This window comes from Stegastes partitus, unplaced genomic scaffold (genome assembly GCF_000690725.1).
Source record: "Stegastes partitus isolate 25-593 unplaced genomic scaffold, Stegastes_partitus-1.0.2 Scaffold1003, whole genome shotgun sequence".
Classification (NCBI taxonomy): Eukaryota; Metazoa; Chordata; class Actinopteri; family Pomacentridae; genus Stegastes; species Stegastes partitus.
The window spans coordinates 22,084-42,608 of NW_007578734.1; the positions used below are offsets into that span (position 1 = coordinate 22,084).

The window sequence follows — 20,525 nt, forward strand, 5'->3', positions numbered from 1 at the left end:
TTTTGCCCTCGTCTCATGAGCCGGATTCACATTTCTTTTAGGTTTAAACGTTTTCAACTCACGCAGACACGGCTTTGCTGCAAATTGTAGCACCCAGGGCGAATTTATCCGCCTATAGAATCGGCTTCCGTCGAGTCTCTTGCACTCCTTCCCAATAAATTTCATGAGCTTGTTCTGTTTCAGCTGCCCAGGGCCGATCGGGCGAACACAAATGATTGGAACAAGAAGAGAAAGAGTTCAGACGTCTCAACAGTGTTACAGGTCAGACTGGTGGGTGGCACTTATCGATTTCTGCGCTTGGTGAGAAGCAACGTCGGCTTGCATGCGTGTTTTTTTTTTTTATTCTCTTGTGTGTGAAACATGACTACATAAGAGGGACAAGAAAAAAAATAAAAAATGCTGCAGAGTCGTTTCAGATCAGGGTCCAGAGATGAAACACTGGCTGCTGGGACTGAAACCACACATACAGACACACAAAGCCCAGGACTCCCACCCACAGCATGGAGCCAGAGGGGGAGGTCAGAGGTTAACTGAACCAGGGTGTTAGGTCAGACGGGTTAAACTGGACACTTTAGCACAGCAGTTGGGGGGTCAACAGGGGAGAGGGGCGGGAGGTTCATTGTGTGGTCCGGTTACCAGTTAAGCACGCAACGTGTCTCGTGCCTCTGGCCTCATTACGGACTGGTCGGCGGTGTGCGAGCGCGGAAACAATGCATGCGTGCGGATGAATGCGCGTGTTAAGCAGTTTAGTACCTAGCCAGTCGTTGAACTTCTTAACCTCGGAGGGCAGCCCCAGCTCGGTGAAGTCGCCCATGTGCAGCAGCACGTCGCCGTAGGGCATCTGGACGCCATCTGTACGCGAGTGCGTGTCCGAAACGCACACGAACCGGGTGTGTCCTGCTGGTTTGGGAGTGTCGTAGGGAATCGGGTCCACCCTGAAAACACCCAGGAGAGAGAGAGAGAGAGAGAGAGAGAAAGGTGAGACTTCAAACAACTCCTCCTCCTTCTGCAGGAATGACGGCCGGAACACTTAAATCTGAACAATCACATCAACATCACTTCTCTCAACAGTTTGTGGAACATCAGTTTCAGTGTCGTGTGTTGCATTCCTTTTATTGTCTGATGCTACTTTACTACCTCAGAATCATTGCCAGTATTACTTAGTGCATTACTTTTTCTAATCCATTCTAATTTTAATGCACTTATTGTTATTTTGACTAATATATTAAACTCATATCTTGTTGTTTTTCTATTACGTATTTTCTCGTGTAGTTTCTCAAAGTTGGAACATCGAGCAGAAGAATTTAAAGTTTTATCTTGTCCTATAAATGTTAAAGATTCTGGACTTTGGGTTTGAGCTGATTGGTTGGATGAAGATCAAAGCAGCAAAGGAAACGGTGCAAAATGTAGTGACATCATAAGGAAAGACAAACAAGAAATACTGGTGAGTGCCGTTGATTACTGAGTTCTCTAAAAATGGGGAAAATGACATTAATGCACAGCAGAAAAACACTGATAGTGCACATGTAGATACAGACAAATTGTACTATTGAAATATACACAAAATTCATAATGCATGAATTTTCCCTTTAGGGCTTAAACTAACAGGGTTTGTTTTTTTTTTTTTTTAATTTATTAATTGTTTGATTATTTTCTCAAAAACCTGATTAGTCTTTTATGAAAATGTCGATCAGTGTTTCCTAAAGTTTAAGGTAATGTTCTTGTTCTGTGCACAACCCAAAGACGTTCAGTTTACTGTCACTGAGGAGGAAAGAAACCAGAAAATATTGACATTTAAGACGCTGTAATCAGAGAATTTAGAATTCAGCTCAAACACAAATTTGTGATCTGATAAATTCAAACGGCTGATCGCTCAGAATTCACTGTGTGCGTTGCGACTTTCATTTCTTCTTTCCAGAAGTTGTCGAGACAGTTTGTGACCTTTTTTCAATCTTTGAGGTAGTTTGAAGGCACTTTACCGCCTGTACAGAACGTACCACCACCGAGCTGTGACTTCCTCATAACTCTCACGGCTTCATGCCATCAGCTCGGAAGGTATAGAAACTCAAAGAAAGTGATTTCTGACCTGTCGCGTCGCACCGTAAGCGCATTTGAATCCAAACAATTTCGCGAGCAGTTAAACTTTCCGCTCGTTTTCTGATGTCTGCCCTTGGTGTTATTTAGTCATTTTATAATTTAGAAGACCCAAAAAAAAGAAAAAAAAGGAGCTGCAAATCAAAGAATCTGCCCTTTTTTCTTTTTTTTTTTTTACTCTTTGTTATGCTTTAAAAAGCTCTCTCAACACGGACGCATGTTTTTAGGAAATGTATGCTAATTTCACACGAGGAAAGCAGAAAACTGGAACCTTAAAAAGATCATTTGTTGTGGAAAATAAATTACACGGTCCGCGGAATAATGCATGTAGCAGAGCAAAATGCATCTCAAAGAAAAGAGGAGGCATTACAACAAGAGGGAAGTGTGCAGTTTGGGCTGGAAAACAACCAGTGCTTCGGCTGATTTGATGATTTGTGCTCACAAGGAGGGCAATGGCTGTTTTGTGGCATCAGATTGACTAAAGAGACGGTGAATTAAGGCATGCCATGTCCTCTCTATCCATTATCTAAAGAAAAAACACTTAGACCCAAGTCTGGCTGGGAAAAAGTCCTTTATTCGCCGCCTTTTTGTTTGTTGTAAGCGCGTCTGAGAAAATGGAAGAAAAACCTGTACTTTTTTTTTTTTTTTTCTGACTGAAAGGAAAGAGGAGAGAGAAAAAAAATCATCTTGTCTGTAATTGAAGTCTACAATGTGCAATCCTCCAGCACTCTGCCACTAGACTATTATTTCATTAGAAGGGATGTCACTCTGTCAACAACATCAGACACATAATCAACCCTGCAATCTCCAACCTGACGAGCACGCACCAACACACAGGCGGTTTAACTCGCATGCGTGCACAAGCGTGGCACGGAAACGAGCGCAGAGGCAGATGAAATCAAAAGGTTTCAGCCCGGAGAAGACGTCACTAACTGCGATAGAGAAAATGGGCACTTGTGCACAAAAGAAAATCTTATTTGGGGTGGCGACGTCGCATTTGAGGGTTCCCATTTTGGAGGCAATTTTCCCATTTTCGGTGGCATGTTGAGCAAAATGTTAGACACAGAAAGCCAGGAGTCTGTTGTTTGTTTACTTGAAATGTCATCTGCAAGATTGTGTTAATGTTAAGACAATGCTGGACAAGCTGTCCGCCGTCTGCAGCAAACATTTGTGCTGCGTGAGCAACATGTGCAGTCTGTTGTCTGTCTGAAGTCCAGCAACCATCTGGAGTCGCTGTCTGCGGTCTGTCCGCTCTCGTAGGGTGGATTATTTGGATAAAATCTGCCATCATAGTGTACGAAAAGGTGACAAAACCCAACATAAGGTGTCTCAGTGAGGTGCTGGTTCACTACGAGCCTCCAGAGCAGCCTGTCTTACTTTCTACAGCTTCATAAACTGGAGGGATGTGCACCACTCTGCTAAAACGTATCTACTTTATTTGGGGTTTTGGTGATGAAATGTGCTCAAAAGTTCAAAAAAAGTTATGTTCGTTTGGATTTTCATTTAGCATAAATAAGATTTAGAGCAGATTTATTGGAAATTTAACTGAGAAACTGTTTCTAGACAAAACAACCAGGTGTGAATGTCTGAATTTTAAGACATCAGATTTTGGAGAACAAAACGTAGTAGGAGCTTGATCTCAAAGAAAAAAAAGTAAGCTGGCAAAAGAAATGACCTGCCCATCGATAACCAATGCTTGGACTAACGTTTTGATGGTTGCCGTGTGACGTCAAATTGTCCTTGTTGCCAAGTTAATCAAACAGCTGATTGGATTTTTCTTTGTACCATCAACTCTGAATGGTTAAAAACAATCACTGAATCGAATAAGCAAAGTGCAAATCATTGATAAGGTGAGTTCAAACCAAAAATAAATGCTTTTGTTAGGGAGTAATTTTAGTAACTCTACCAATGTAGTTTGTCTGACACCAAAACAAATGCTAACCAAGCTACACAGATATTCATGTACTGCATTGTGCTAGCCAGCGAAGTTAGTTGACTTTACACAAAGATACCAAACTCACATTAAACTAATCCAACATAGGACAGATTTTAGACCAAGAGTGTGATAAGTGTTGCTTCATTTCAGCAAATATGGTTTAAAACAAACAATGTGAGAAAAATCCACTGGCACCTAAACCCCCTGAAATGGAAAAACCAAGGTCAAAAAATGAAAATGAATCGATGTCAAACACAGGCTGTGTAAAAGAAGTTAACGTAGCCTCAAAGTGCATTAAACCTGCATTCTTTCTACCGGCCAACAGGGGGCAACTTCTCTGATTGCAAAAACCGAGTCCAGTTGTACAGAAGTCTACAAAAAAACGACTCTGCTTCTCAACTGATTTGCTAATTTAGCAAATGTTTCCAGATTGAGTTTATAGTCTCCATCCCAACCTTTAAGTCTTCTTCAATACAGCAAGGTGTTCATTTTGTAAATTATGTTTCCAAATAGAGTAAAACAGGTGATGAAGCAGAGCACGCTTTAGGGCGGGAATACCAATTGCTACTGTTTTGGCAGGAGTAGGATCCTCAAGTTCTCCTCAAGATTCAAACGTTAAAAGCCTCTAAACATTACTCCGCATTATGGTGGCTACGTCCATTTTCCAAATAAAGTCTACGATCTGCAACTAGTTCAAAGTTTTACCAACACCTGAAGCAACACGCTCCGACCAAAAAACTGTGTTTTGTTTTTCAAACACACTTTACGCTCATTTACACGAAACAGTGATGAAACTCTGAGAGCAACAAATAATGTAAAAGCTGTTTTCATTGAGACAAGAAAGCTGAAATTGTGGTTCTGATTGTTTTTCTGTAATTTTTAATGAACACTCGTCATCAGCCTCTGATCAGACGGAGGTTTGAGGGGCAGACAGGATTCATCATCTCAGTGTGTCGGCGGCGACGGCGGCCGAGAGCTGATAGTCTGCAAACGGCCGCTTGTAGCTTCACGTCTGCAACTTCAGTCTGCAGCTGAAGAAAGAAACCAGTCTGCTGTCTGTGGCTCGCATTTCCTCGCTTGCAGTCAGTCAGTGTTTGGAAGTCGCTGGTCCATTCCCTTTTATATACTTCTTCCACAGCCTCAGCTGGGAGATCTCAGCTCTGCTCTGATACACAGGAGCCGAGCGAGCATCTCGGCTATCCGAGCGGGCCGGGGCTACATATTAAACACAGCGAGCGAAATGAAAAACTAGCCACAGAGATAATGATATTTACTATTGACTGTGTGCAGTAAACGAGTCTCCGCGCTGCCGTATGCACACAAACACGCACACATTAACCTAAGCCACCGGAGCAGCGCGTACATTGCAGTGTAGCCGCTGATTAGATTTGGTGCTGTGCGGTGCCTGGACGTCATGCAGCTTTACAGGATTCGACAGTTCTCGTCATGGAGAAAGGACGAACGCAGAACCACATGGGACGACAAAAACAGACACAAACACGCTCCTATATTTATACACACACACAAGCATGCATATTAAAACAAAGCCAAGGGAAAAACAACCTCCATCTCCTCCCCTTTCCTTTGAGATTTAATCCACCCGGAGAATGTAAGTAAATACCAGCAGCCCCTATCAATTAGAGCAGGCCCAGGCCAAGAAACCTTCATGATAGTAATGCATTGCTCTCTCTCTCTGTCTCACACACACTCACACACACACACTCACACACACACACAGAAAGGAAAAGAGAGAGAGAGACCCCCTGTCTTTCCTGTTAACATATGACTGTATAACAATCCAGAGGTTCATTAGTAATGTATACAGGAGTTCAGGAGTTCAGCGGTGCAGCAGAGGCCTCTGATCTATTGTAAACGGAGACAGCGAAAATGAAAAAGTCTTCCTGAGCTCCAGCAGCAGGTAAAAGAATATTCTCCAGTGACAGACTGAACTGCGTTAGCATGAAGGTTCGTGTTAACATGTCTGAGCTTCGGCGTGACATCAGAGGGAAGACTGCGCCGGGAAAAAAAAGAGTGGGGGAGAGCAGAAATGCTAATGCGCTCGGGGAGGGCAGGAGCACACTCTGAAATCCGCCATGACATTGGAGCTGACACAAAACCGAAGTCTGTGGCTGCAGAAATATCTGCTGGATGAAGAAATGTCTGTGATCCTTCAGCAGGGGGAAAACCTCAGGGCATTAACTTGTCCTCACCTACGGCTGCAGCACGGCAGCAAAAATTAGCCCAGAGATTGTTGCTCCGACCCGTGATTTATAATCACGTTTATTCCTCTTTATGAAACTAAACTGTAGCACTCCGACCGACACTCGCGCTCACTTTGATCATCGAGTTTCTTGAGCCGATACCGGCCAGACGGTCCTGGTTTCACTCTCACCGTCGTGCTCTTGTTGTGTTATTAATAACACTGATTTTAGGGAGTGAGAAATTCCGATATACATAGATGTCATACAGAGGAGCGTTTTCAGCTGGAGGTTTCTTCCACTGTGCTGAACTAAAGGCTGCTCACTGCAATAAAGCTGTACAAGGACTCTGTTCTGTGCACATTCAACTATAGTTTTCACATTCAACATGGAATTGCACGATGAGAGTTCTACCAAACTTTATTCTACATCATTTTTCCGCCCAATTCTATTTAATTTAGCATTTTTTAATCGAGTGTACATGTTCAAATTAGCCTTTTTAGGTGTGTTTTCAGTGTAAATTGCTGCTGCAACACTGATATTTCCCTTACTGGATTAAAAAAAAGCACTTTATTGCTTTGAGATCTTTTCATATAGTCTTCAAAAGTCATAACAACTGATTATAAAGACACAGCTTGACCGCACCACCGTCTGCTCAGCTGCGTACTCTGCTACATGTGCTGCAGACACTGCTGAGAGCTACAACTATGGAGTAAGAGCTGCCCAACTGGACAAACTATGTAATGGCACCATTTCTAAATTTCCCAACTTTTTCTGTATTATTTTCTAAAAATATAAAGTTTTAACATAGATAGATACTTTATTAATCCAACTGGAGAAATTCAAGGTACCCAGTAGCTCATATATTGCACACTTATGAAACATAAGGTACCATATGTGTAAAGTAACAAGCAAATCGTGCTCGTAGAAAAAATAAGGCGCAAAAGCGTGCTGATATTAACTAGAAAAGAAGAGCGTGTCAACACACTATAGCAATAGAAATGATAATATGCATATAGCCGTGGTGCTTGAGTCCTGGTGAACCCATTGGGTTTTAACTCCAACAACAAATGTTTACAGTAATAGATCCATGACAGGCCAATTTCAGGTTTTAATATCAGCCAGCCAATATATCGGTTGGGTTCTAGTTCGTACTTAAAAATTCACAAATTGCAGTAAATGTTTCTAGTTTTGGAAGTAAAATGATCACCTACCTAAAAAAAACTTGAAGCCAATTTGTTCTTTTCTACTTTGCTTATTGTGCTTTTTAAATAAAAATGTAAAAAAAAATGTCAAGAAGCTTTGCTAAAGTTCACAAAACGCATCAGATTCAAACGTTTCTACGCAAATTCAGCAACACCAAGCCATGAATATTAACATTAGAGGCTGCGGTAAACTCATAAAAACACCGTGCCACCAGTAAATCGTACAAACAGCACATTTATAACATCGGCATTAAAATAAAAGTGACAAGCTTGAGGTGCTTTGCCCTAAAAAAAAAAAAGAAAAGCTCGCAGTCTGGAAAACTAAACAAAGTAAATGCGAAACACGGACAAATGGTGGAAAACTGGACGGAACCCAAACGCTGTTATTGGTTACAAGTGTCATGTTGAGGAGAGCGCCGGAGAAAAAGAAGCGAAAGAAAATCAGTGTGGGAGAGACAGACGGAGGGGAGAAGGAGTGCTCCCTGATGTCTGGAGGAGGATATTTCATTTGACTGAGCACACTTGGCTCCGTGGCCTTTTGGAAAAACACACAAGCAAACGGGGTCAGAGATCAGCGCGAGCTTCACTCCTTCAAACGCGACACTTAACCGGCGGCAGATAAGAAGGTCGCCGTCTCCGTCGCCCCGAGACTCGTCGAGCTCTTTAAGGATGCCACATAATCATTATGATTGATTGCAATGCTTCTGAGTTGTTGTTTTTCTTTTTTGCTTTTCTGAAAACCTCCCAAAGTCTTCACGTCGTCCAAAACAGACCGCGACTCTTTGCTGCACGGCCAGAAAACTGTCCGGCTGAAGGGTTCTTATTAAACCCCGCGATCCATCACGACGGGAGAAAACTCGACGTACGCGTCTAAAACACGCAAATCGTTTATTTTAACTGCGAAATCCATCGTTTTAGCAAAGAAACGGCGTGAAGAGACAACCGAGCGGCCGCTGGAATACAAGCCACGTCTGTCAGGAGGGTGTGACGCTTCTTCTCAGCCATCGACATGAACTCACTGAGCTCTTTTTGCTTAAGCTTGTAAAATTTTAAATGTGTGTTTGGGGGGCGCTGAGGCCAGCCTTGTAACTTTTTTTTTTTTTGTCAATATGCTTTTACAAGAAGAATGCTTTGAAGCTTTCGAGTAAACTTCAGGTGATTTTAGGAAGGATTTAAAATAAAATTAGGCTGATTTCCCAACAGGGACAAAAAAAACAACAACAGCTTCTTCATGTTTCTGTACGGGTAGAATTATGACTACAAACTGCAACAACTTAGTGAAAACATGACCCCACGTACTTCAGATGGGACTCCTTCATGTTCACAGTTATCTTTAGATGTATTCACTCTGCTCTTAATTGTTTAATTCTCATGTTACTCATTTGGCTGAATGAGACTGAACTACCAACACAATGCTTTTGTTATACGAGAGAGAAAAAACAAAAGAGAAAAATGTCACCCTGGCACTCCATTATGCTGCTCAAGTGCTATTTAATACATATACATCCAATGTAACAGGTATTCAAAGGCATGTGGACGAGAACTGCACGATATTGGGGAAAACGCTGACATAAATAAATATTGTGATACAGAAGAAAACAGCTGGTTTGTAGGAATCAGTCTGGAATGATTTCATAGGAAGGTGCTTCTGCATCAAAAATAAATGTTTAAAAAAAAAAACCTTCCTCATGCGATGCAACAGTGCTTTTCCTCTGGATGGCATTCAAATCTGGTTTTGCACTTGTCACACCGAAGCTGATTTAAATGGTCAAACAAATTCGTCACGTTGCCTCTCGTGGTGCCATCGACTGCAAGACAGAGCGCTTATTTTTTGCTCAGCATCCTCGTTTCTGTAGCGGTGATATTTCCGTACAGCAACCACGTCTTTCCTTTTCAGCGTTTCTCTCAGGTTCCTTGTGGAGCCTGAATGTCAACAAACTCTGTAAAGTTTTTAAAAACAGCCTCCAAGAGCCCTTAAATCAGAGGAACAAGTTTTCATTTTTTCTAATCAAACACCTAAAAACTAACATTGCTGAAACAATAACATGTGCGGCACTAATGTGGACTAAAGACAAACACCTCAAACATGCACAAGCTGGACAACAACGGCGACACCGGCTTTGGTTCTGTGGTTAATAATAAGATCAACGACCTGTTAACCGGCCGCTTGTCTCACACAGAAACTCGCGTCAATCACAGTCCTGTCCGTTTTATACCTGCCGCCACCTGCTGCTGCTGGAGGATTAACCTCGAGCGCCTCCTCCTCCTCCCTCCCTTGTTCCTTCATTGTTAATGGAGTCGTCCTGCTAATCAATGAGGGCCACCTAAAACCTCCAGGGTCAAAGGGGAAATGTGGAAACAGACTGCTAATCAACTAAAGCCTGCCGGTCCATACATGATAAACAGGATCACGACTCCCGACACTCGCTGGTTCACTGGTCAGCGCCGACACAAAGCTCCGGTCAACCTGAATCTAACCGGCAGCGACTTTTGTGCGGCACATGCAGCAGGATTCACCTCAGGGCTGAACAGCGATGCAAAGAAAAAATTGCAATTCTTTTAGCAGATATCGTGGTTTGGGTTCCAATTTTAGTGGGAACGATCGTTTTTTTTTTTTTTTGCATTTATTTTCCACTGAAATTAATAGAAAAATGATGATGTGATTTCGCTGCGGTCTGAACCAAACAAGCATGTTTCCTGCATGTCTGGAGAACATAATGCAGAGACCAAGGCATCTCTGTAGTGTCCCATTTAAAATGGTGTTTTGTTACGCCTCCTGCAATTTGATTATTGCGATTTTCGGTAGTATTTCGATTAATCGCTCAACTTTAGTTAATTCTGTAGCGCTGGTCAGCGTCCCGTTTGGTTAAACTGATTCTAAATATACAGCGAAGTCACCGTTTCACTGGATGTTGTCATGAAAAATTAAAATCAACAGACTTTCCAGGACATACTTCTGCATAAAACAGGACGAGGGGTTTGTGGAGCAGAACCACATCTAGAAGGAGGAAAACATGTAAAAGAATCTGTGTCTGGAAATCATAAGTTGGCCTCTGGTGAAAGTATTTTTGATGCTTGAAATTATTTCTCAATAAATCAATTTGTTGAGCAACAACTATCATATTTAAGATGCTGTTTATTTGGTAAAAAATTAACATTTCACCTTCTTAAATGTAGATTTTTATCATTTTTTTGTTATTAAATGGGTATTTTTCACTATTTCTGACACGATCGAGGAACTGGTGGTGAAAAGAAATGATCTGTAGCAGGAAATAATGTTTGGATTGTGATATAAAATGTTAAAAGTAAGGCTGAACAGTCTAGAGAAGGTGATTTTCTGAGCAGTATTTTTTTTAATTTTTTGGTAAAGCTTCAGCTAAAGGATAGATTTAAAAGACGTGGTCGAGTGTTACCACATAAGACATCATCAGAGTCATGACAGGTTAAACTTTGGGACAGAAACGCTGCGACACAGATCCTAAATCCTGCAGCTTTTGTGTTTGCATTGCTTCAAACTGGGATTTCTGTTGCAAATTGCCAACGTCTTACACGAAAACGCAGCCAATCAGATGCAAAAGTTTAGTTTCATTTTTCTTGCTGATGACAAAACACATCTCGGATGACCAGAACTGAAATCACAGCAGCTGATGAATGTACATTTTTACCTCTCCGCCTCTTCTAGCTTCACAAAAAACAGAGAATATGTGATGCTTGTGTGGAAAAACCCTAATCACAGGCGAACCGCAGACAAAACAGTTGCCGTTCTTCGGCCGGGCTCATACCGCCTTTATCGCCCGCTCAGGAGAAACATCAAAACACAATGCTCCCCATTTCCTCCGTCTCTAACCTCTGCATCGGCTCCCCTCCCCCTTTATGGAGTCACACACACATGCACACAAACACGCCGCTCACTCATCCACGGTGCAATACCATTTCTCTGAGAGGAGCGCCTCTCTTATCTGGTGCGTTTCAGCTGTCTGCGCTAATTCAATAAACTTCAGAGGAACAAAATGAACACAGGAATAACGGAGGAGAAAGGAGGAGGCGGCGTAGGAGGAGGAGGAGGAGGGGAGCTGCTGGTGTCGGGCTGCACGACGAGAGCAGAGAAAGAGGCGAAAGGTGGGAGACGAGAACAAGCAAACAGGAAAAACCCAACAGGAGACAGAAGGGATGATGATGCAGAAAAATCCACGAGGAGGTGGTCGAATTAAAAAGCAACACGAGTGCGCCGTGAAAAAATACAGATTCAAATTATAATTGATTTTGAAGAACGGTTTAAAAAAAAAAAGAAAAAGAAAAAGAAAAACGGCCTTGTGCCTTGATCTCTCCCCTCCCCGCTGCCTCTTTACTCCATTTGTTCGGCGAGTGTGTGTCCTCCTCATCCCTCCCATAATGGCCGAGCGCGGCACACAAAGCCCGCGTTGGAATATCAGCGCTGGAGAAACCTTCCGGCGCTGCGCTGGGAAATAAATTGCTTCTGCTAATGCCCCTTTCATTATGGCACAGCCCTTAATTGTGCTGCTGACAGTCTGCCTGGCTGCGGGGCTGATGGGAGAAAAGGCTGAGGAGACGGTGGCGACGGGGCCCCCGGGGGCCAAACACCAGCCGGCAGACTGCGGGGAGGATAAACTGGTGGAGCCGCGTTCACCTGCACAGAGAAAGCTCTTCACTACGGCACTGCAGGGTTATAACATCCTGACCCGAGCATTCAGAGGCTCTGTGCAGCTCCTGCTAGACGGATTTTCATACACAAAGCGTATGGTAAGATGCACTAAAACTTAAGAGGCAGAATTGTAGTTTTAGCCAGCGCCAAAGGAAAATGAGAGTAAAACCAAATCGATTTGTGCTTTGTTTATTTAGGTATAATAGACATTTCTGTGTATAAATCAGTCAGGAAGATGCACAGACTCGCTGCCTTGACTGTACGCTGGCCAATTTTGAGCGCAGTCGACCCCTAAAAAGGCTCAATCTGATCCAGAAAAAACTAAGAGGAGATGTTTTCACACAGCCAGGACAGAACCTCAACCCAAAGTACTAAAAACTGCATTCAAGTATAGCACCTAGTTTGGTCAGATTCATCACATAAATCTTAATTTTGCCGCTTGTTTAAACAGAAGCTGCACACGTTGAATGAAAGACAGGATTTGCATGAAAGGAAGCTTCTCTAAAGTCAAATTTACAGGCAGGTTTAAATTCAGCAAACTAGAAATGAAGAATGGTCGCTGCATCATACGGCTCTCAAAAGTAAAGAGTCACGTGACTCAGCGTGAACGTGTTGCTGCTTCGGCTAAAACAGAAAGACAAACATCGAACCAGATTTCTTTCTCCCCATCGAGCTCAATCAAAATTCTGGTTCAGATGGAAAATGTTTTTTCCTATTTTGCAGATGGAAGCGATCCCTTTAACACCGCTCCGACTCCCCCGATCGCTCACATGAGAAAATAAACGACCTATTTCGGCGACGGTTTCATCAGTTTGTGGACGAAAGAAAAAGAACACGCGTTGTCCGTAAGAAATAAAAGTGATTTCAGAAATGAGTCACGGCGAACTAAACACGCTTTAAGCTGCACAAACGGACGAGTTGTCACGTTGAGAAGTTGCAGGTTTGCTTTTTCTTTTTCATGTCGGAGGAGGAGGGAAGTTACATCACTGGGGGATTGTGCCCGTCGATGCCAGGCTCCGGGGGCCTCAAAGGGCCAAGAGAAATCTCAGAGACATCAAAAGGACTTCAATCTCAAAAAAACGCAGACCTGTCCAATGTCAACTGTCACTTAACCCCCACCAGCAGCAGCAGCAGCAGCACCGACCCGCCGGGCTGCAGCAGCCGGTCAGGGGTGGAGAGGGAACTTAATCAAGGGTTCTCCTGTTACAAAAGCCCCTCCACTCCTGCCGGCAAGCAGCGGCAGGCCGGCAGAAACAAAAGGCCGCGAACTGGGACCGCTTCTTTGTTCTCGAGTCTGACTGCTGCTCCTCCACAAACCGTTCGGAACAAGGTGAGGCCGCGCTATTAATTGGAAACTCTTTTAGGCGCCATTGATTCATAATTACAGATTTCCAGGCCACTGAGGTGTTTTCAGTTCCGGGAAAAGTCCTATTGTGGCGCATCAATAGCCTCATAATCAGAGTGAATTGCTCTTTCGTGTTCACGTTATTATTCAGGCCGACGGTGCGCTCGTGTACGGGGAAGAGGTAGGGGGGTTATTTTGCTCGCAGTGGGGTCCGCGCTTTCCGACAATGTGATTTTCAGGCCACACAATGACGGCAGGTAAGTCACATTAACGCTGCTTATGTTGATCAAGGTGATGTATTGATTTAGAAAGTTATTATTTCGGGGAAGTTATTTCATCTCCTCCACGTTTGTCACCAATTTCGGAGCAGGAAGACATCAACGCCTCCCACCTAAAACAAAACGGCCGAGTTAGTCGTCTGGTGTCGACTACAACCACCGAACAAACATGGAGAAGCGACAAGAGAAGTCCACATAAAGCAATCGCGGAAATGAGATCTGAGGAAAAACTACAGAAGAAAATCCTGCTCGACATGTTTTACGTCATTAAAAACGGATCGTCTGTCATCTGGACACACTTTGGCTTCAACTATCAGAACCTGCCGGCGGCTTTCAAAAGCATGTTGTTATTAAGAAAATTACTAAAATTACACCATTTTTCAGAAACTGTTCAACCCAAAAAGATGTCATCAGACTTTTAGGCTTTCCAAAAGTCCTTGAACTGCTCATCTGTGACATGCAGTTCTGCAGGAAGAATGATCCAAACAGTAGCTTAAACTCGTGACATTGATTTAACTTTATTCTACGTCTTATTTCTTTAAAAAATGCCCAAAAATGAACTGTTTGTAGATTCTGTAGAAAACTAAACAACTCAGCTGCAAACACATAACACAACTTCAGCGACTTTTCAGCTGAACTGCAGGTTGTGTCCACACCGAGCAGACAGAAGGCATGTACATACATTACATTAAACATGTAAGAAGTGAAGTATCTGTGGTATGCAGAGTGCTTTCCAGGGTTGGGAACACCTGTGGGCACTTGGAAAAATGTTGTACATGTTGATTCCAGTCTTTTTTGCTTAATATATATAATCAAAGAAATTCAACTTTTTTTTTTCTTACTTTTATGAGTAATGACATTTTAACTGAGTCATGCAGCACAAAACACATTTCTGAGTCCTCTCTATTAGTAGCCATGACTGCGCTGTTTCCATAGAGGTGCAGGACTTTATATTGCAGTGAAACATGGATTTGGATCCAGGCTGCTTTTACTACTGACCGATTACAACCACGTGACCCAAACAAAGGTGGAGACGCAGCAAAGGGGAAAAAAAACTTCACTCAAACCAAGTGTGGGAAAACATTTCTGACAAAAGTTACTTAACGAAATCCTGCTGAACATCATCTGGACACACTTTGGCTTTAAACCAGACGACCACAAGCAAGAACACAGCGGATGGAGTTTACCTTCAGGTTGTAGCTGCACCAGAAACCAATAAAATAACAGCATTGCAACAATTACAGTCATTGTTTGTAGCTGCTGCTACTTTAACAAACAATAAAAAACACACTTTTGGCCTCAGAGACGTAATTCAATAGTTAGATTTTACAAAACAACAACAAGTAAAGTTTTATTTATAGCTGCGATGATGAATAAAGAAATGAAAACACACAGCGGAGCCTTGTTGTCCCAAACGGCTGCTTCACCCCGACAAAGGGACAAACATTAACTTTTCTCTTGTTTGTGTTTCTATTAAAGAGTGTGAAAACACTGACGCTCCAATAATGTGTGCAAGTCACACATTATTCCACAATTAAATTGCCAATTATCTGAGCATCTTCAAAGCAGCTGCCGCGGCTGAAGGGTTCGAGTAAACAAGGTTCAACTTGTTTACCCACAACACCAGACAAGAGGAGCAGGATCCTCTCCTGGACGGAGACACAGTCCATTTCATGGTGCAAATGGAGTCACATGAGCAGAAAAGCCACTATTACCACCACAGAGATGGAAACGTCCTGTTTAATTATCCTCCCGCCACCTCGACCGGCTTCCTCCGTCACGTGACTGTGCACGCCGAGCCGCTGCCTCCCTCCCTCCGATACACAAACTCATTTTATGGCGACTGAAGAAAAAAAAAAAAAAAGGGGGCTGAATTTCACTGCGCACATTTATACCAGCATCAGCTCTGAAACAGGGACAGTTCCCTTCACTGTTCCAAAACCAATTTCCTCAACCACACTTACAGCTCTGTTCCAATTTTCTAGGAAAAGGAAATATGGCACATAAAAAAAAAAAAAAAAAAAAATCCTTAAGGAGTTCATTAATAAAAACCAGGACGGTGTTGGAAATGAATGTGTGAAGGCTGCGTCCTTCTGGTGCCGTTTCCTCGGCAGCTTGTGTCAGAACATCCACGTGTATGGATGCAGGCGGCGGCGTCATTAAATGATTCATACTTACGAGCTCCTCAATTATTCAGAGGGCGGGAATAATTAACAAGGCATCTGGAGAAGAAGGAGTTTGTTAAATGTGGAATTTTTTTTTTTTTTTTAGCGTGCGGGGAGGTGGGGGCTGGTAGAGAATTTCCATTTCCCAGCATTAAAATTAATGCAATGAGCTCAGGTGTCTTGAGTGAATGATGTTTCCTCCAAAGTAAATAATAATAAGGATAGAATAATAGTGGGGGGGAAAAAAGGGGGGGAGGAAGGAAATATTTTAACCCTGCGTCCTCCACGAGTTCTTCAGCTGAAATGGAGGACGACCAAAGAAAATGCTAATTTCTAACCGGCGGCTGAGAGTCAACGGTTAATAACAACCACAGTACGTCTGGTGTGTGCAGCGCTACAGGTTCTGCCTACTGCTGAAAACAAACAGAAACAGATGTGACGTGAGCTGCATCTTTCTGCTGAAGCTGCTACAGTATGAAAGCAACGACGCACGACGAGGTGAGCTGATGCTGAAACTTAAAAAAACAAACCTCCAATTTACAAGATTTGTTTTTGGAGATCTACTGTACGTCTCACCATTCGGACTCCTGCAAAGTATTTCTCGTGTTCATGAATCAAAATTTAATTATTAGCCAGTTTTGCAAAACATGTTCTTCTTTAATGACCTTAAATCAGAGTAAGTTGTGTCCTACCACCTTGTTGAACACAGAAACTAGACCTACTTATCTGATTACAGAGTAAAACAGGATCAGACACCATCACGTTGGATTACTTCTTTTTTTTTTTTTTTTTGCTTGTAACATATCAGATTTAAACCATTTTTCCCATCATTCAGAAACAGTTCTTGTGCAGTAGCTTTACATCCGTTCTCTAACTCTGCCAAGAGGGTTAAAAAGGCATGTTTTGGAAAATAAATCTCCAAAATTAACACTACCATTGACCACAAACCGTAGCACAAATTTCCAACAGTCCTTGAACTACTCATCTCTGTCATGCCTTTTTTTTTGGCAAACTTGTTCCAATCTAAACTTGAAATCACAATTTGTCATGGAAATGTCTAAATTAAATATAATTTTAAAAAGTAAAGCACTTGCTCGAACCAGATTCTCCAAAAAACAAAAAATTCTGCACTACTTGGTGCAACTTCCAAACCATTAGCGACTCAACTGCAACCAACAGTCACGTGATAAAAATTCAAGGACCATTCGGATGAACTGCAGGCTGTGCAAACAAATTGGAAACATCCACAGACAAACATCTCTGGTATGTAGAGTCACCTTTTGGTTTTTTCTGCAGTGTTGGTAACACCTGTGGATACCTGACAAAAGCTTGTACATGTTGACTGTTTGTTCTCAATTTCTGTAAAATCCAACGACTGTTTCTCTGTTTTTGGTTTGTAATTTTCTACAACTGCACACAAGACGTTTCTGAGTTCTCTGTACTTCCAGTCCTGGTTGTTCTGTTTCCACAGAGGTGCAGGACTTTATGTTGCAGTGAAAAATGAGCCCACAGTGAGTAAAAATCTGATCTCAGCAAACACCCAGAAACTGTTTCGGCTTTACACGGTAAAGACGACATAAATCAGATTTGTAATCATGTTAAAATACTAATAAACGAGGACAACCTGAAGATCCTTTGTGTGGAAATCCACCTGCATGAGTGTTTTTCTACATTATCCGTTGGCAGAAGGCTGAGCTTCCAGCTGCACACATCTGCTGGATGTATTTGGACAAAGGACTAATGTAGTGTCTTAGTGCTGTTATTGAAACTTTTTAAAAAATCCCCAGCTCTAATGGAAACATCAAATTTAAATCTCACAGCGAGTGTGCCGGCTACAGGAGAGCTGTAGGTTTTACGAGCGACAATTTACTGCTTTTCAACACCCTGTTGACAAAACTTGGAACTGAACACGGCGCTTTAAAACCTGAAACACAAAAACAAAGCTGGTGGCGAAAGCGGGCAGACTGTGAAAGTAAAAAAAAAAACACAAACGAACAGAAAAGGCAGACACCAGCGTTCATATTGACAAATGTTTCCGCGGCGCTCTGACGGCTCTTAACTCAGCAGAGTCCCATTTAGGTGCCATTTAGAGAAACTCTGAGCGACGAATGGACAACAACTTTGTGAACCAGGTTCCTCTCTCTTCTGCACCGCCATTAGCCCATCATTAAAAATCCCAGCGTGCTTCTTTTAGCGATGCCGAACCCATGCAGGGAAACTCGCTCCATAATCACTAACATTCTTTACCAGCGTTTACCGACCGAGTCGCAAATGAAAATTCCCCGTTTGTGCACGTTTGACGCACGTATACACGGCCGGTTTGCAGGAACACAACTGAAGATTTGAACAGATTAGCAGAATATCTGGTCGGCACGGCGCTGTTAAATCAGATTATGCATGAAACGTGTCTCCCGTCTCCGACCCGGCAGCACCGGGGAAGTCGGCTTCCTCCGCCGACACAGTTCTGCTGCCGCTGCTGGCCTGCACGCATCCTGTGGGAATTAAATAAATTAACACCCCAAAGGTGTTAATGGCGTAATGCAGTTAAATCATCGACTGAGAGATGCCAACACATCTGCGATCGAGATCAGCCGCAAACAACATCGTCCTCGCACAATCTAATCTGCTGCACTTGATTAACTCCGTGTTATTTAGGGTTTGGATCGCTTCTCGCCCTGCGACGCGTCGTGCTGCCGCTTCAGTCTGTCACACCTTCACACTTCGACGGACGAAACGCCTTTAAAAAAAAAAGTCTGTACCAAGATCTGGACTTTTAAAAAAATACTGGATTTATTATGAAATGTGGGGAAATTTTGATAACTCGAAATTTATCACGCAAGAAGGCCCAGCGGCTGCTTTTCTCAGCTTCTCAAAAATGAGGATTTGTTGTTTTTCTCTCGTCTCTATCAGCTAAATATCTTTGATTTTAGACCGTTTGAAAGACAGAAGATGTCATATTGGGCTGCAATAAAACCGTGACGGGCACTTTTCCCAGTTTTGGCATTTTTAAAGAATGAACAACAACAAAAAAAAAAAACAATCAACAGGGTTACTGCTCGTGAAGATAATGATTTGCTAGAATTCAATTGGAATTTTTTTCAAGAGCACAGCTTGAGTAAATCAGATGTTATGAGGAACTGTAGAGATGATTTGCCGCTAACCGATCCCTACGGTCCAGTAGCTGAGACATTTTAAGCGTCTAAACTCGAAGCGGTTTCTGAGCGTTTTTGGCTCCTGTCACATTTTTCCTCACTGAGGGCTCATTTTTCACTGCAACATAAAGTCCTGCACCTCTATGGAAACAGAGTAAACATGGCTAGACGGAGAGAGAGCTCAGACACGTCTTCTATGAAGTACAACAGTTATAATGCCATGAATCATAAAGAAAAAAAAAGAGGAGAAAGTTGAATTTCTTTGATCATTTCTTCACGACAATAAAAAGCTTACATGTACAACATTTTTGCAAACACCCACACCAGCACTGGAAAAAATGGTGACTCCACACACTGTGAACATTTCACTATTTAGATTCTCCATTTGTCTCTGCTCTGTGTCAACACAGCCTGCAGTTCAGCCGAGAAGTCACTGAAGCTTCGTGGCGTGTCTGCTGCTCACAGCTCAGTCAGTCGTGGCTTCTTTGGTTGCACCGAGGAGAGCAGAAGTTTTTTGTTTTTTGCAGAATCTGCGCAAAAGGTTTAATTTGGGGCATTTTTTTCTTTTAATGAAACATGTAGAATAGAATGATTTAAATGAAATATGATGATGTTTGGTTTATATTTGGTTCATTTCCCAACAGAAGGTCGTGTCATAGAAAGCTGAGTCCTCATGTTTCTACATTTTGAGTTCAGAGAGGTGATGCAAGGTTGCTTGTTTTCCAATATTAGGTTCTGAGAAATATAAATATTTCTATTCACTTTTGTTTTGTGACAGCAAAAGTTCAGTATTTGTTCTTAAAAATGCTCCTAGTTCACTCTTTTATTTTTAATACCTTGGTCTTTTTTAAAAAAACAGTAAATATAAACTTTCCCGTGCGTCTGTTTTGTTCCATTTTATTTGCACATTTCCTATTTCATTGTCAGTTTGGCGATCCTATGTCTGCCTAAGCCGTCTAAAGGACTGTTGGCATCTGAGGCACAAAACTTCTTCCTGTGAGGAATCGTTTCACACAAAGGAGCACAGATTTATTAGTTTTTATTCTAAGTTTTTTTTAAATAAGACATGTGGAATAAATAGTGTAATAAATAGTGTAATTTTGGTAGCGGCAGGCAGGTGTTGGAGGCTCTTTAATCCTAAAATTGTTTTTGAAAAGTTTTTCTAAAAGACTCTTTCTCGTCTGGACTCTCCGTCTGTTTGTCTGTCTGTCTGTCTGCGCGTCGGGCCTTCCTGCAGTCTTGCCCAGATCCTGCTCAAATTGGATTCAAAGCCATTAGCGTCCCAACTCGAAGCATATGTTCCAAGTTGCTGAGCATTTCATTTCACAAGACGACGACAACGAGGACGACGAGGGGGCTGAGGATAGAAAAAAAAAAAAACACACAGACAGCGCAGAAAAATAAACCAGACACAAACAGGGCTGCACCGAGTCTGTCGCTCACTTTACAGACGAGAGACAGAGGCGTCCCGAAGCTCTGCAGAAAGCCC

General features: G+C 42.4%; 1 protein-coding gene across 1 annotated transcript in view; it reads right to left on the reverse strand.

Moving 5' to 3' along the window:
* The window catches only part of LOC103366992 (metallophosphoesterase MPPED2-like), a 38,744-nt gene that overhangs the window by 12,302 nt on the left and 5,917 nt on the right, over positions 1–20,525 (reverse strand). The window contains exon 3 of the mRNA XM_008294871.1: positions 754–935. Within this exon, the coding sequence (XP_008293093.1) occupies positions 754–935 (182 nt within the window). The remainder of the gene's footprint in view (positions 1–753; positions 936–20,525) is intronic.